Here is a 14409-nt window from a genome sequence, read left to right as displayed (position 1 = left end):
ATCATCATCACAATCAAGACACTGAGCATATGCGCCACCGCAAAGCTCCCTCGTGGCCCTGCTCCTCCTGCTCCTTCTTCTCCCTCCTGTGAGGCTTCCTACGTGTCCCTCCAGCCCTCAGGCAGTGCCAGGCAATCACTGGTCTGCCTTCTCTGACTATAGATAGTTTGCATTCTCTGAAGTTTTATGTAAACAGAATCATAGAGCATATGCTCTTTCTTGTCTGGTTTCTTTAATCATATTTATTTTGGGATTCATCCATGTTGTTCCATTTATCAATAGTTTGTTCCTTTTCATTGCTGAGTGGTATTCCATTGTGTGGCTATACCACCGTTTTTCCATTAACCTGTTCATATAATTTTGGTTTTTTCCCAATTACTATTTTCCAAGCTATTACAAACATTCATTTGTAAGTGTTAGTATGGATATAAGCTTTTTTTTTCCCCTTTGGGGATAATATCTAGGAGTAGAATTGTGGGGTTTCATTATAAGTGCATGTTTAGTTTTCTGAGTGAGTGTATCATTTATATTCCCATCAGCTGTGTATGAGAGTTCCAGTGCTCCAAAACCTTGCCAACACTTGGTATGGTCAGTAATTTTTATTTTAGCCATTCTAGTAGGTATGTAGTGGTATCTTGTTTTAATTTGCATTTTCCTTATGATTAATGACACTGAGCAAATTTTGATGTGCTTACTTACCATATGTAGGTTTGGTGATGTGTCTATTCAAATCTTTTCCCCATTTGAAAATACTAAGTACTTGCCTTATTATTAAATTGTAAGTTTCAAAAATATGTATATTCTAAATACAAGTCTTTTGCTCAATATATATTTTGCAAAGATTTTCTCCTAGTTTCTGTCTTCTGTTTTTATGTCCTAACATTGTCTTTAAAGAGCAAATATTTTTAATATTGTGAAGTTGTGTATTGATTTTTATAAATACTTTATTGAGGTAAATTGACATACAAAAATATGTACTTATCTAATGTATACAACTTGATGAGAATTTGGAGATAAGTATATTTTTGTGAAAACATCACTACAACCAATGCCATAAACATTCATCACCTCCAGAAACTTCCTCCCACTCTCTTTAAAATTTTTATTCATTTATTTTTGTGATAGGAACACTTAACATAAAATCTACTCTCTTAGCAATTTTTAAGTACACAGTACAATATTGTTAACCACTGCACTATGCTGTACAGTAGGACTCAGTGATGTAGTCATCCTGCTGGGCTGAAATATTGGACCCTTTGACCAGTACCTTTCTACTTCTCTTGCCCCCTGGCCCTTGGTAACTACCATTCTGTCCTCTGCCTCTCTGAATTTGGCTCTTTCAGATTCTTCATAAAGGGATCATGTAGCATCTGTTTTTCTATGTCTGGCTTCCTTCACTTAGCATATTTTCCTTCAGGTTCATTCATGTAGTCACAATTGGCAAGATTATTACCAATTTTTTAAAGGTATGTTTTTGTATCTTTCAAGGTACAAGTCTTGCACTTTTTGTTGTCAGATTTACCCCTAGATACTATAATTGTTGGTTCTATTATAAATTGTAGATCTATATATTAAAATTTTTATTCTGATTGTTTATTATTAATAAATGGAGACAGTACATAATTGTGTATTCTTAGCATGTAATTTACAACTTTGGCAAACAAATTAGTTATAGTAGCTTTTTTAAATCATAGATTTTTATGGTATTTATTATATAGTTTCATTTTCTTTCTATTTTTTCTTTTTGACTCATGAATTGCACAGATCTTTTTTTCCATTCTTTTCTTTCTTTCTTCTACTTCTAGTATTCCTGTTATATTACACCTTTGTAGTTGTCACACAGTTGACTGGTTATTTTGTTCCTTTCCTTCAGCCCTTTTTCTCTTTGCTTTTCAATTTTCAAGGATTCTGTCTCTATATCTTCCAGCTCAGAGAATTTCCCTCATTACGCCCAATCCTCTAATAAACCCATCAAAGTAATTCTTCACTTCTAACAGTTTTTTCCCCCTCTAGCATTCCTTTTTGATTCTTCCTTAAGGTTTCCATCTTTCTGCTTCCCTGGCTCATTTTTTTTTTATTTTCCTACATTGTATATTAAAGCCCTTAGCATTTTAATCCTAGTTCTTTTAAATTCCTGGTCTGCTAATTCCAAGATCCCTGCCATGTCTGGTTCTGATTATTGCTCTGTCTCTTCAAACTGTGGTTTTTTCCATTTTGTATCACTTGTAATTTTTTCTTGAAAGCCTAGATATGATGTACTGGATAACAGGAACTATAGAAAATAGACCTCTACCAATAAATTGGTGAATCAAATGGAGAGAGTAAGTGTGAGTAGTCTATGACCAGGTCTTAGTCCGTTAGGAAGCCTATGCCTTTGGACTGAGAACTTCAAGAGTGTTTTAATTTCTTTTTCCCCTCAGGCTGGAGAGGATGGTGAGAATCAGCTTGAGTTTGTCAATTTACTTCCCCCAATCAGTTAGTCTTTGATACTATCTTTTCAGGTTAGCCCCTGTTTAACTAGTGTCCTGTAAAGGCAGTCCTTGTTAAGAACAATCTGTAGATTCAACACAATCCCTATCAAAATACTAATGACATATTTCGCAGATATAGAACAAATATTTCAAATGTGTATATGGCACCATAAATGACCTAAAATAGCCTCAGTAAATCTGAGAAAGAACAAAAGAGGAGGGATAACAATACCTGATATCAAATGATATTTCAAGGCCACTGTAATCAAAACAGTCTGGTACTGGCATAAGAACAGACATATAGACCAATGGAACAGAACAGAGAGCCTAGAAATAAACTCCTGGCAATACAGTCAGTTAATATTTGACAAAGAGGGCAGAAGCAAATTGGAGTAAAAATAGCCTTTTCAGCTAATGGTGTTGGGAGATCTGGACAGCTACATGCAAAAAATTGAAATTTGATGACCAACTGACACCATACACAAAAATAAACTCAAGATGGATAAAACACTTAAATATAGGTCGCAACACAATAAAAGCCCTAGAGGAAAACATAGGCAGGAAACTCTCAAATATCCCATGCAGCAACATTTTCACCAATATGTCCCCTAAAACAGGAGACAAAGGAAAGAATAAACAAGTGGGACCTCATCAAAATAAGAAGCTTCTGCATGGCCAAAGAAAACATCAGCAAAATGAAAAGGGAACCAACAGTATGGGAAAATATATTTGCCAATGATACATCAGATAGGGGTTTGATAAACAACAATTTTAAAATAAATGTTTTGGAATTAAAAAAAAGAACAACTGTGTACTCTTATCTGTTTTTAAATGGTTCCTTTTCCATTTTCCCAGCTGGAAGCAGGAGGGTATATTTCTCTGAAATTTTAGAGGACTAGGTGGTGGGAAACTGATTGAGCTCTTGGAGGTGTATTTCGCAAATTGCGGGATTTCCCATTTGCTGGTTCCCCTGGAGGTTTTGTCCACACCAGCCTCCAGCAATCCATCAATTATAGTTCCAGTTTTCCTACACTGGCCCTGGTTCCTGTCATGGTTTCTGTTTGGGAGTCTTGCTGCCCTCAACAGTGACCCTCTGTATTTGTCTCTTTCTAATCTAGAGCTGGTTACTTTGCACTGCATACTCCCACCTTTGTTATGGATCCAAGGAGACTTGGTTGGTGATGCTTCAGTCCATTCATTTTTTACTTGTTGCTAGGACTCAGTGATGACTTCTTACATGTGGAACACAAAACTGGATATCCTTATAATACACACCTTAATTTATCACAATCTCTTTCAGGTTTATGCTAACTTAATTTCAATAAAATACAAATATTTTCTTATATTTCTTTTCTCCTCTTCTGGGCTACTTTTTCATATATACCATGTCCATATATGTTATATTCTGACAACAGTGCATTGCAGATTTTACTTTTAAAATATTATTATTTTTGTTGACACTATTACAGATGTCCTAAATTCACCCCTCCCCATATGCCTCCACCCATCCTACACCCCCACTTCCCTCTGCCTGTAACCACACTATTGTCTGTGTCTATGTGTTCTTTGGCTAATCCCTTCACCTTCTTTCATCCAGGCCTCTCCATGAGTTTATACCTCCGCTTCTATTTTGTTTGTTAGTTTATTTTGTTCATTAGATTCCATGTCTTTTTTTAATTAAGAGGGGAAAGGAGAAAAATGTATTTATACAATGTTTCATATTACTCCAAATACCATTTCCTTTACTTCTGTGGATTTCCGGGACTGTCTGGTGTCATTTTCTGTCTCCAGGATAGTGCCATTCCCTGCCTCTACTTTTTGTTCTCATTATATGTTATACTTAATGGACTTCAACCATGACAATAAAATTTGAAATTTATACTTCTATGTAGTTTTTAGATCAATTAAAACAATAAAAAAATGTAGTTATAGTCTTTTTTATATTTACCTTTTCCAGGGCTCTGTATTTCTTAATGTGCATTCAAATTACCATCTGCTACCATTTCCTTTTATCTTGAAGAACTTCCTGTAGTATGTCTTATGAGGTTTCTTCCAGCAATGGAGTTTCTCCATCTGTGTTCATTTGGAAATTATATTTTTTTACTTGGTGAGGGGCACATTTTTCTAAAGAGCTTCCAGATTAGGCAAAGGATTAGTGGGAATAAAACAGATGTGTCACTGAGAGAGAAGACCATCCCAGACACTGAGATATGGAGGGGCAGCATGGCTGAGTGATAGAGAAGCAGGCGGGTCCTATCTTAGGTGGCACCCAGTTGGAAAGAATTGGAACAGGATGTGAGTTGGCTCGGGTTACTAGCACAAAGCACTGCAAACTAGTGGTTTAAGAAAACAAATTAATTGTCTCGTAGTCCAGGCTAGAAGTCTGTAATCAAAGCGTCAGCAGAGATATTTCCTTCTGAGCCTGGAGAGGGAAGGATCTGTTCCAGCCTCTCATTAGGCTTGTAGATGCTTCATTCTGATCTCTGCTTGCATGTTCTCATCATGGTCTTCTTAATGAGAGTGTGTGCGTGTGTTGGTGTGTGTCTGTCTCCAAATATTCCCCTTTTATAAGGATACAAATCATATTGGATTAAGTCCAATGATGATGATCTCATTTTAACTTGATTATATTGTAAAGACTATTTCCAAAGAAGGTCACATTCTGATGTATCAGGGACAAGGACAACAAAATAAGCAACATAAGAATTTGTCTGCTTGATGGGATGAGAGATACAATTAAATGCATAACAAATGGTATTTTTTTTAAATCAATGAGTCTGCTACTCTTTGATTAACATGTTTTAAAGTTCTACTGGTAAAATGCACAATATGGGAGCCTATCATTTTGATAAAGAATCTTGTCTCACCTGGTCAAATGTCTGAGCCCTAGCACTGCTCCCAGGTCTCTCCCTGAGGCTGAATCCATGGATGTCTTTGAGTGGAATAAAATGTAGGAATTGAGATTTATCACCTTGGAGTGGGAAGGGTTAGACCTGACAATATGAAAATAAAAATATGCCTGGTAATTAACAAATTTAAAAAATACGACACATTATGAAAAAGTAAGTATAATACATGTAACTGGCAAAGTAGTATTCATATTATTAACAGAATTCTTATAAATAACCAAGAAAACAAACAATCTATTAAAGTGACAACACAAGGCACAAGTTGTGCAATTGCCCTTGTGATCAGGAAAATGCAAATAAAATACCAACAAAATACTTATGAGTTATTAAAATATAAAAAAGATTGATAATGGTGTTAGCCAAGAGGCAGGGGAATTGTTTTCCCACACCATATTGTTGGCATAATAGATTGCTAGAGTCGTTTTGGAAAGCACTTCTTCAACATCTATAAAAACATAAAATAGGTACATCCTTTGGCTCTGCAATTTCACTTCTGAGAATAAGATTAAGAAATACATATGTATTATCTATGTATATGTATAAATCAACATATATTTTTAAATTTATACATACATGAAGGACTGTCCAGAAAAAGTCCAGCCATTGTTAATATGACGAGAGCCATTTGTGCTACACTGATGTAACCTGGTAGCCAAAAAGAGTGGATTGGAATGTGTATGTGTGAACAATGAAGACTTCACTGTAGTAATGAATGGGGGTGGTAGAGGTTTTTGAGTGAGCATGTGTACTGTGTGGCCAACACATTCAAAATGATTGAGTAAGTAAGCAATGAATCTGCATCAAATTTTGTGTTTAGCTTGAATATTCCTCTGTGGAAACTATTCAAATGATTCAGAAGGCTGCAGCTGTGGGCAACTGGTGACTGGTAGCTTCATCACAACAACATGCTCGCTCATGAATCACTTCTTGTGCAGAGTATTTTTGGTGAAACAACAAACACCCAGGTGACTCAGTACCACTGCAGCCTAGATATGGTGCCATGAGATTTCTGGCTTCTCCCAAAACTAAAATCACCAATGAAAGAGAAGAAATTTCAGACCATCGATGAGAGTCAGGAAAATATGATGGGGCTCCTGATGACAATATGGAGAACTCTGTGAGGTCCCAAGGTGCCTACATGGAGGTTACTTTGTCCTATGTACAATGCTTCCTATATCTTGTATCCTCTTCAATAACTGTCTCTATCTTTCATATTACATGGCTGGATATGTTCTGGACCAGTTGCTGACTTATGATTCGGGTTATAATAACTAAGATATGTAAAAAATTTAAATATTACTAACAGGTGAGCAAGTGAAATTATTATACAAGCGTACTATAAAGCATGTGTATATGTATTTATGTAAGAGAATATATGTAAAAAATTTTTAATTAAAAAAGAAAAACAAGTTTCCAATACATAGGCAGATATCCAACTTACATAAGAAAATTGGGTAGGTATTTCTGTAAGTTCCTAATAAAAGAAAAAACAATGAAATTGTCAGTACACTCAAAACTGTAAAATGGATAATTAGAGGTTGAAGAGCAAGTGGAATGGAGGTGGGTAGAGTCTGTTTTAAGTTTTAGGTTTTGCTCTACAAACTAACATAATACCTTGAGTTTTATGCAATAAGAAAAGATATCTGTTGTATTTTTGCATAATAATGGAAATAGAACAACATAAATTTAAAAATTAAAATAATATTCACATATCTGCCTCCATGTTTTAAACTCCTTCCCCCAAATAATCCTAAATGTGTATGCTACAGATAAGGAACAAAGCTATTCCAAATTTTCTCAAGGACAAATAAGTCAGTTCCTGAAATTCATTTCCATTCCTGAGAGGTTGGAAGGCCAATTATGATGTAAAACCCAGAGTTGGGCACTTTCCTGGGTCCAAAGGAGGAAAGTTTTTAGGGCAACCTAATAGTTGCTCTCATCTGTTGTAGTGAGACCTACATACAAAGCAACGTTTGATTAAAACAAAGAGTGAGGCAAATTCTCATTGCCTTTCCCCTTCATTGCAGGTTCACATCTGTGATTCTTAGTTTCCTTGCAAGGTATTTTGTCCTTTCAAAAAAATGAGCACTCTTTCCTCATCTTTTTGGCTCGTTTCAGTTTTTTCTTCTTGATTTCCTCACTGCCTTCACTTCTTTTGCATATTTTCTCTTTTACTTTTCTTCTTCTGCAGCTGTTTCTTGTGCAGTGTCCTCTTTAGATGCTGCAGCTGCTTCTCTTATGTTCAGGGAGATATTGCACAGGGGCAGCCCCATGTATCTCACTGTGGGTATATGATGATGCAGTAGTACACGGCCGAGTCTCTCAGAGTAACCTGGGGCAGGATCAAGGTGCTGGACTTTCTGTCTGCTGCGATGTTCAGAAAGGCCGTTTGTTTGGTCACATTGTCTCTTAAACCATGAATCACATACTCTGGACCCTGACAGGGAATCTGTCGATACCAATATATGTACTCATTTGTACTGATTGTGGAGTGGTTACAGGGCAGGCGCACAACTTCATCTTCAGTACTCTCCACTGCATATGGCTGTGTGGACTTAGCATCACCCATAATACCTGAGGAGATGAGAAACAAGAGATTAGCTTGGGAATGTCAAATTTGGATGCATCAGCACTTCTGAACTCCCCTCTCTGGCTGTGTCCCCTACATGGGCATTTTCATGTGTGTTGCACAGGCCAGAGAAATATTACTGGTATTTATTATTGAGCTATCCAGAGCCACAGGCCAAAGATCAACTGCAGTGTTCCACAACCCTTGGGCTCAATGAATCCAAAGCTGTGTGACTCAGGGGATCTTCTGTGAGTAGTGGATGTGAGAAACTTCACACCATGGTGCCCAGATTCTCTGTAGAAACACACATACATGCATTTCCCACCCCCAACAATTTGGTCAAGTACAGTGGGAGAAGTAGAAGAAGCAGGTACCTGACCTTTTCTTTAGCCACAAAAGCTGACCTTCTTCAGACCCAGATCACTTACCCAAAGTTAGGCAAAGAGTTATTCCTAACACTGGTCTCATCGTTCAAGTACAAACAAGTTCCAGGCCTCAGAGCTCAGAATCTGTGTCTGATCTTAGGTTTGGGGTGGCTGCAATGACACACACCAGCCAGTAGTGCAGCCTCAACAGGGAAGCTTTCAATTGGGTGTTCCCTGGGCAGGCATCAGTGAGAGACACTTGGTTGGGTTTACTCCCACCCACAGAATTAAACATAAATTTAGAAAGGGGGCAAGAATGTTTTCTAAATGTGTGGTACTAACTCACAGGATTTACAGTGAGATCATTTTGAAATAGTCTATGATTGAAAGAGTTTGATTAAGTAGCATCATGCACATAGATATTAATCATTCCTCATTTGTGGTACATGGCAAAACCCACCATGGAACTGATAAGAATGTCCTTTAATACAAGCACCTCTGTAGAATCTTGGACCATAGGGGAGAACAGAATTCCTACCCATATTCCCAACCAAAGAAAGTTAGTGTCATGAACAGTAATACATAATTTTACTTCTAAAATTAGAAACTTCTTTCTGGTTAAAAAAAAAATTACCATAAGCTCATTAAAAATCTAATGGACTATGGAGGAAAATATTTGCAACATACATGACCAAAATAATTTCATAGTTGTATAATACCCCTGAGCTCAGTCTGACAGGATAAGATACAATCAGAATCCATTCTAGGAGCCAGGTTGCCTGTGCTCAGTTCTCCCACATTGGCTCCTGGCATGCCTCTGATCTTGTCACAGTGACCAATGACTTCAATAATTATTTGTATTCCACTTACCCCTCTTTACCAGACATATTCTCATCTCCATGCCCTTGCTCAGGGGTGGCATGCATTGAGAAGAAGAGGAGAAAAGTAGCGAAGGAAGAAGAGTCGGGAAGAAAAATCTAGAAGAGGAAATGAAATGACATCTTTTGACAAAAGAGGTGAAAATAAACATAAAGAAATTCCTCTGGTTATTCTCAAAAGTAGTTACTTTTTACAAAATGGGATAGAATAAAGTTAAAATATTTCCTCCCTCTCAACTACAGTAATTAAGCTGCTATTTTCACTACAGGGCAAATGTTTGACCATTTAAAATTAATTTATTAATCACCTCTCCTTCCTCTTCACATGAGGGGTCAGCCCTTTGCTCTCTATCCGGGAAAGGGCTCATTGTTGTGCTTGAGGCTGTGCAGAAGCTCAGGGTAAGTTGATAAAGGACAAGGAAACAAAGGGGATGAAAGGAATTTCTTTCACAGCTCAAGGATATGCTCTAACTCACCCTGGAAGGAGCTTCAATTCCCTGTGGCAACAGCCCCCTCTTCTGACTGTGGATATGAACTTTCTTAGAACTGGGGATCAGGTCAGTCAGCAACCTTTCCAGGTTTCTGTGTCCTGTCTAAGGGCAGATAGGTGTCTCATATCTGCTACCTCCCTCTAGTGGCAAGGCTCAGTGAAGAGCTTCCTACCACAAACCTCTAAAGCAGCGATTTTCAACTGGTGTGAAGCTAGAATTTTTAAAACATGTAATTCCTGACTACTTAGTCAGGGGCATTGACCTCTTTTTCCTTTAAATTGTCATGTATAAAACGGACAACTGCCAATGTACCAACAGCCGTACGATGTGAGTGATTCAAAATTATACCTATGTATTGGTGTCCCACAGAACTGAAGTAATTATTTTGTGTGTGCCGGCAGATGAAAGAGGGTGAAAATTGGTGCTCTGGAGGCTGAGTTATTTTCAGTCAGTTGGGGATTTTAGAATTATTTCTGTGACCTTTTAATTACAGAAACTGTCTATAATTCCTCCTCAATCAAATTCCTTTACTTTCCTTAGTATCTTGTTTTTCCATGGTTGACGGCTGTTCCAAGGGCACATTATTTATTGTTTAGCGTAGGATTTGGCAGAGACTAAGTACTTTAAAATCCTTTGTTGGGTGAATGTAATAATATTTATTGGGCGAAAAATGGAATGACTCAAAATTATTCTAACTGAAAAGTTCTTATTTTCTGCACAAGAAATAGAACAAAAATAACAAGCAGTGAGGATAAATGCAAAATTAGACATGTAGGCACAATTCAAACAGCACACCAACTCTCAGTCTCCATACCTCAAAAAAAGAAAGACTGACAAACCTAGCAGAGGGAGGCCCGATTAGGAGAATATTGCAGCCCGTGGCACGGTTTCATGAAGTCCTGCCAGCTAAAGTAATAACTGTAGTTCAAGGCTTGAAAGGAGTTCTAGGATGGCTGAAAGCAATAGGAAAAGTAAGAGTCATTATGTCTCTAGGTATATAATGAAACTTTCAGAGCAACATTACAAGTTTTTATCTGTTGTTCATTACTGCAGGATTCAGTATAAACAATCCAGACTGAGTCCTATCAGAAAATGAACATTGTGGAATTTTTGGTTTTGTTCATTTGTTTTAATGTAATAGCTTTATTGGTATATACTTCACATATGATATAGTTCACCTTTTCAAAGCATACGATTCAATGGTTTTTAATATATTTACAGAGTTGTGCAAGCACTACCTCCATCAATTTTCGACATTTCATTATCCCCAAAAGGAACCTGTTCCAATTAACAGTCACTCACCCTTTCCTCCCATGAGACTCCCTCTAGGCACCCACTACTCTATTTTGTTTCTGTCTTAGTCCATTCGTGCTGCTCTAACAAATTACTGCAGATTGGGTAGTTTATACACAACAGAAATTCATTTCTCATAGTTCTGCAAACTGGGAAGTCTACGATCAAAGCACTGGCAGGTTTGGTGCGCAGGGAAGTCTCGCCTTCTGATTCATAGGTGGTGCCTTCTTGCTGTGTGCTCACCTGTTGGAAGGGGAAAAGGATTTCTCTGGGCCCTCTTTTATAAAACCACTAACCCGAAAACTTTGAATTTTTGATGCCATCATCTTTCAGGATGCAACTAATGTATTTTGGGACCACACAAACATTCAGACCATAGAAGGTTCCATAGATTTTCTCATTTTGCTTATTCTATATAAATGGAATTTACAGTATGTGAACTCTTCTCCTTAGTTTTTTCACCTAGCGTGACGTTTTCTGGGCTTGTTCATCTATATTGTAACATGTATGAGCAGTGCATTATTTTTTATTGCCAAAATATCCATTGTATGGAGATACCATATTTCATTTAACAATTGATGCACATATGGGTTGAATATGTTTGGAAAGGTTTTGTATGCACTGATATTTTTATTTTTCTATGGAATTTCCTCAGAAAACTAAAAATGGAACTGCCTTTTAACTTGGCAATTCCAAAGCTGGTATTATACCCTAAGACTCCAGAAACACCAATTCAAAAGGACCTGCACACCACAATGTTTATAGAAGTGCTATTTATACTAGCCAAGTGCTGGAAGCATCCGAAGCGCCTATCAGGAAATGAGTGAATCAAAAGCTGTGGTACATTAACAGAATGGAATACTATGCAGAAGAGAAAAGGAACTCCTATCCTTCAAGAGAGAATGGGGGGAACTGGAGAGCATTATGCTAAGTGAAGTAAGCCAGGCAGTGAAGGACAAATAACATGTGATCTCACCTATAAGTGGAATCTAACCAACAAATCAAACAAGTGACCAAAATGGAACCAGAGACATGGAAATAAAGAACAAACTGACAGTGACCAGAGGGGAGGAAAGAGGGTGATAACAGGGAAATGAAGGGGAAGGGTTGTCAAACAACATGTATAAAGGACCCAGGGACAAAGACAAAGAGGGGAGAGGATTGAATGTGTGAGGTATAGGTGGGTAGAGCAGGGGAGAGTAAAGGGGGATCAATGGGGACAACTGTAATTGAACAAATAAAAAAAGACTGATACATCACTTGATAGATAAAGAGCTAGACATGATAGAGTTTTTTACATTGTTTTCTAATTAGAAAGAAATAAAATGTAGGCTAAAAATATCAGACACCCTAGACTGGGAGGTAGAGGGTGTGGAAATTCTCAAAACCCTGCAGCACAAAATTTTAATTGTGGTCCTGAATCCTGAGCAGGGCCGAAGAGGGAAAAAGAAAGAAATGTAAGATCGTGGGGAAGATAGAAAATTCAGTTTTGATACAGTGACTTCAATGTGAATGTGGGACATGCAGATGGAGAGTAATGAGAGTGGTTTGGAAAGATTAAGACACAATTCTTGGAAACAGCTTTAGTTTAATCTATGAGAGTCTCTGGATAGCAGTGAGGCAGTATCTGACCTGTCTTATGTAACACCCGGGGTTGTGATGTTAAATGAAATAAATGCACGTGAAGGTCCCTTGCAGCACTATAATGCATGGTGTACATTCAGTATTTTCATTACTATCCAGAATATTGCAGTTTATAGATATCATTTCTATGCTCCCTACAGTCAGACAGATTACTATTTCTTTTCTCCAAAGCAGTGAAGGATTTCCTCTCTCTGTTCCTGTTACACCTGACACAGGCGCTGAGGTCTGAGGTTTCTGTTTGCCTCTCCCTGTCACTCATCTCACTGTGCCCCTGAGAGAGCACAGAAATACACCGCTGCATCCTCCAGCTGGGAGTCTGAGATCCTGAGGCTGAAGTGTTTGCTTGCTTTCTGGAAGTTCACAGCGAAGCGATTATCTGTTGCATTTTGTTGCCTAAAAGATTCTTGGCGGATAATGAGAATCATTTCTCTGCTGGGAGGCTGTTTGTACCAGAACAAATAATAGTGACTGTCTCTGATATCATATGTGCAGGCCAGGGTCACAGTCTCTGTCTCCTGCACGGATATTTCTGGATGAGGCTGAGTGACCATCTGGGCCAGGCTGGATCCTGTGGGAAGGAGGACAGAAAGGACTGAGCTGGGTACGACACCAGAGAGACAAAGCAGCAGACTCAGAGCTGGTTCACATCCTCACCCGCCTTTTCTCTCTTTTTTTCCCAGCCCTCAGGTAGAACATGTCAGCTTTCTGGATCCTCATAGCTGTGCTCCGTGGGGCAGTGCAGATCTTGTGTTATTAATCTCTCTTGTTTCCGAGCCCCATTAGAAAACATTATAAATAAAGACTTACACCTTCCTTACCGAGACATGTAGAGGCCACAACTGCCCACAGCAAGGTAGCAAGCGCCATGCTGACAGCTCTCCCTTAGAGTGAGACGTCTATGCTCTGCTCTGGGTGCTCCTCTGTGCTGGGCGACAGGAAGTGGTATCACAGGTGGGAGGGTGACTCTGTCTCCTTGAGGAGTTTTCCCAACACTTTATGGCCTTTCAGAAACTACGTCCTTCATTATAATTTCAAACACAAGTAAATAATGTTTTCTGAGCTCTTTTAATCTAGGATGAAAATACAGAGGAAAGAGCTGGCAAATTAATTTCTGATAAGACCTAATCTTGGAGAGGAGTCCAGACCTGGAATGGCGAGCAGAAGTGGCAGGGCTTATCTGCAACAATGGCAAACTCTACGTTTTCTCTCTTTTCAAGTAAAAATGACAAAGCAACTGTAATATATGAACAATTAATTATGGGTAATAAGGAGACTTGTTTTATTTTTGTATTCAACTTTTATATTTTTATAACTTCTTATAATAAATAATTAAAAAAATGTTTGTGAGTGAAAAGAGCACTGACTGAACTCAGAAGCTACTTATGTCAAGTCTAATGGAGCCTATTTTTCCATAGATACTTAAAAAAAATAAGTCCTTGTCGGTGCTGCATCCAGAAACTTTGCAGTAACTATATCAATAGTTCTCATCAGCCCTAAATTGACTCAAACAATGAACAGGCTTGCTCTCGTCAACTCATTCCATTCTGAGAAAATATTGTGAACAAAATACTTTTTTAAAGAAAACATACTATGATTCATTAGAATTTTGCATTTCCAGAAAGATTGACAGAGATACTTAATTCCAGAGTTGGATCCTTAGCCATATGGACGGGGTCCTGCTGTACTCCAGGCACTGTCTGAGCAGCATGGTTCTCTGTAACACAGGGCTAAGGGGCTGAGCTTCACCACTCAGATGTGCAGGAAGTTGTGAGAGTTCTGACCAGCCCTG

The 14409-nt window shown here is 38.1% G+C and overlaps 2 gene segments (V, D, J or C); both read right to left on the bottom strand.

The window, feature by feature from the left end:
* Positions 1-7658: 7658 nt before the first annotated feature.
* On the bottom strand, positions 7659-8417 carry LOC129074094 (T cell receptor alpha variable 26-2-like). The segment is given in 2 exon segments: positions 7659-7954; positions 8378-8417. Coding segments are annotated over 2 exon segments (336 nt in total).
* Positions 8418-12872: 4455 nt separating this feature from the next.
* On the bottom strand, positions 12873-13505 carry LOC129074031 (T cell receptor alpha variable 38-1-like). The segment is given in 2 exon segments: positions 12873-13188; positions 13439-13505. Coding segments are annotated over 2 exon segments (357 nt in total).
* Positions 13506-14409: the final 904 nt, after the last annotated feature.

The sequence above is a fragment of the Pteronotus mesoamericanus genome, unplaced genomic scaffold (genome assembly GCF_021234165.1).
Source record: "Pteronotus mesoamericanus isolate MK-2021 breed Mesoamerican mustached bat unplaced genomic scaffold, CSHL_Meso_final contig_46, whole genome shotgun sequence".
NCBI classification, from domain to species: domain Eukaryota; kingdom Metazoa; phylum Chordata; class Mammalia; order Chiroptera; family Mormoopidae; genus Pteronotus; species Pteronotus mesoamericanus.
Note: the sequence above shows the minus strand (reverse complement) of the source record. Positions and strands in the feature narration are given on the sequence as shown.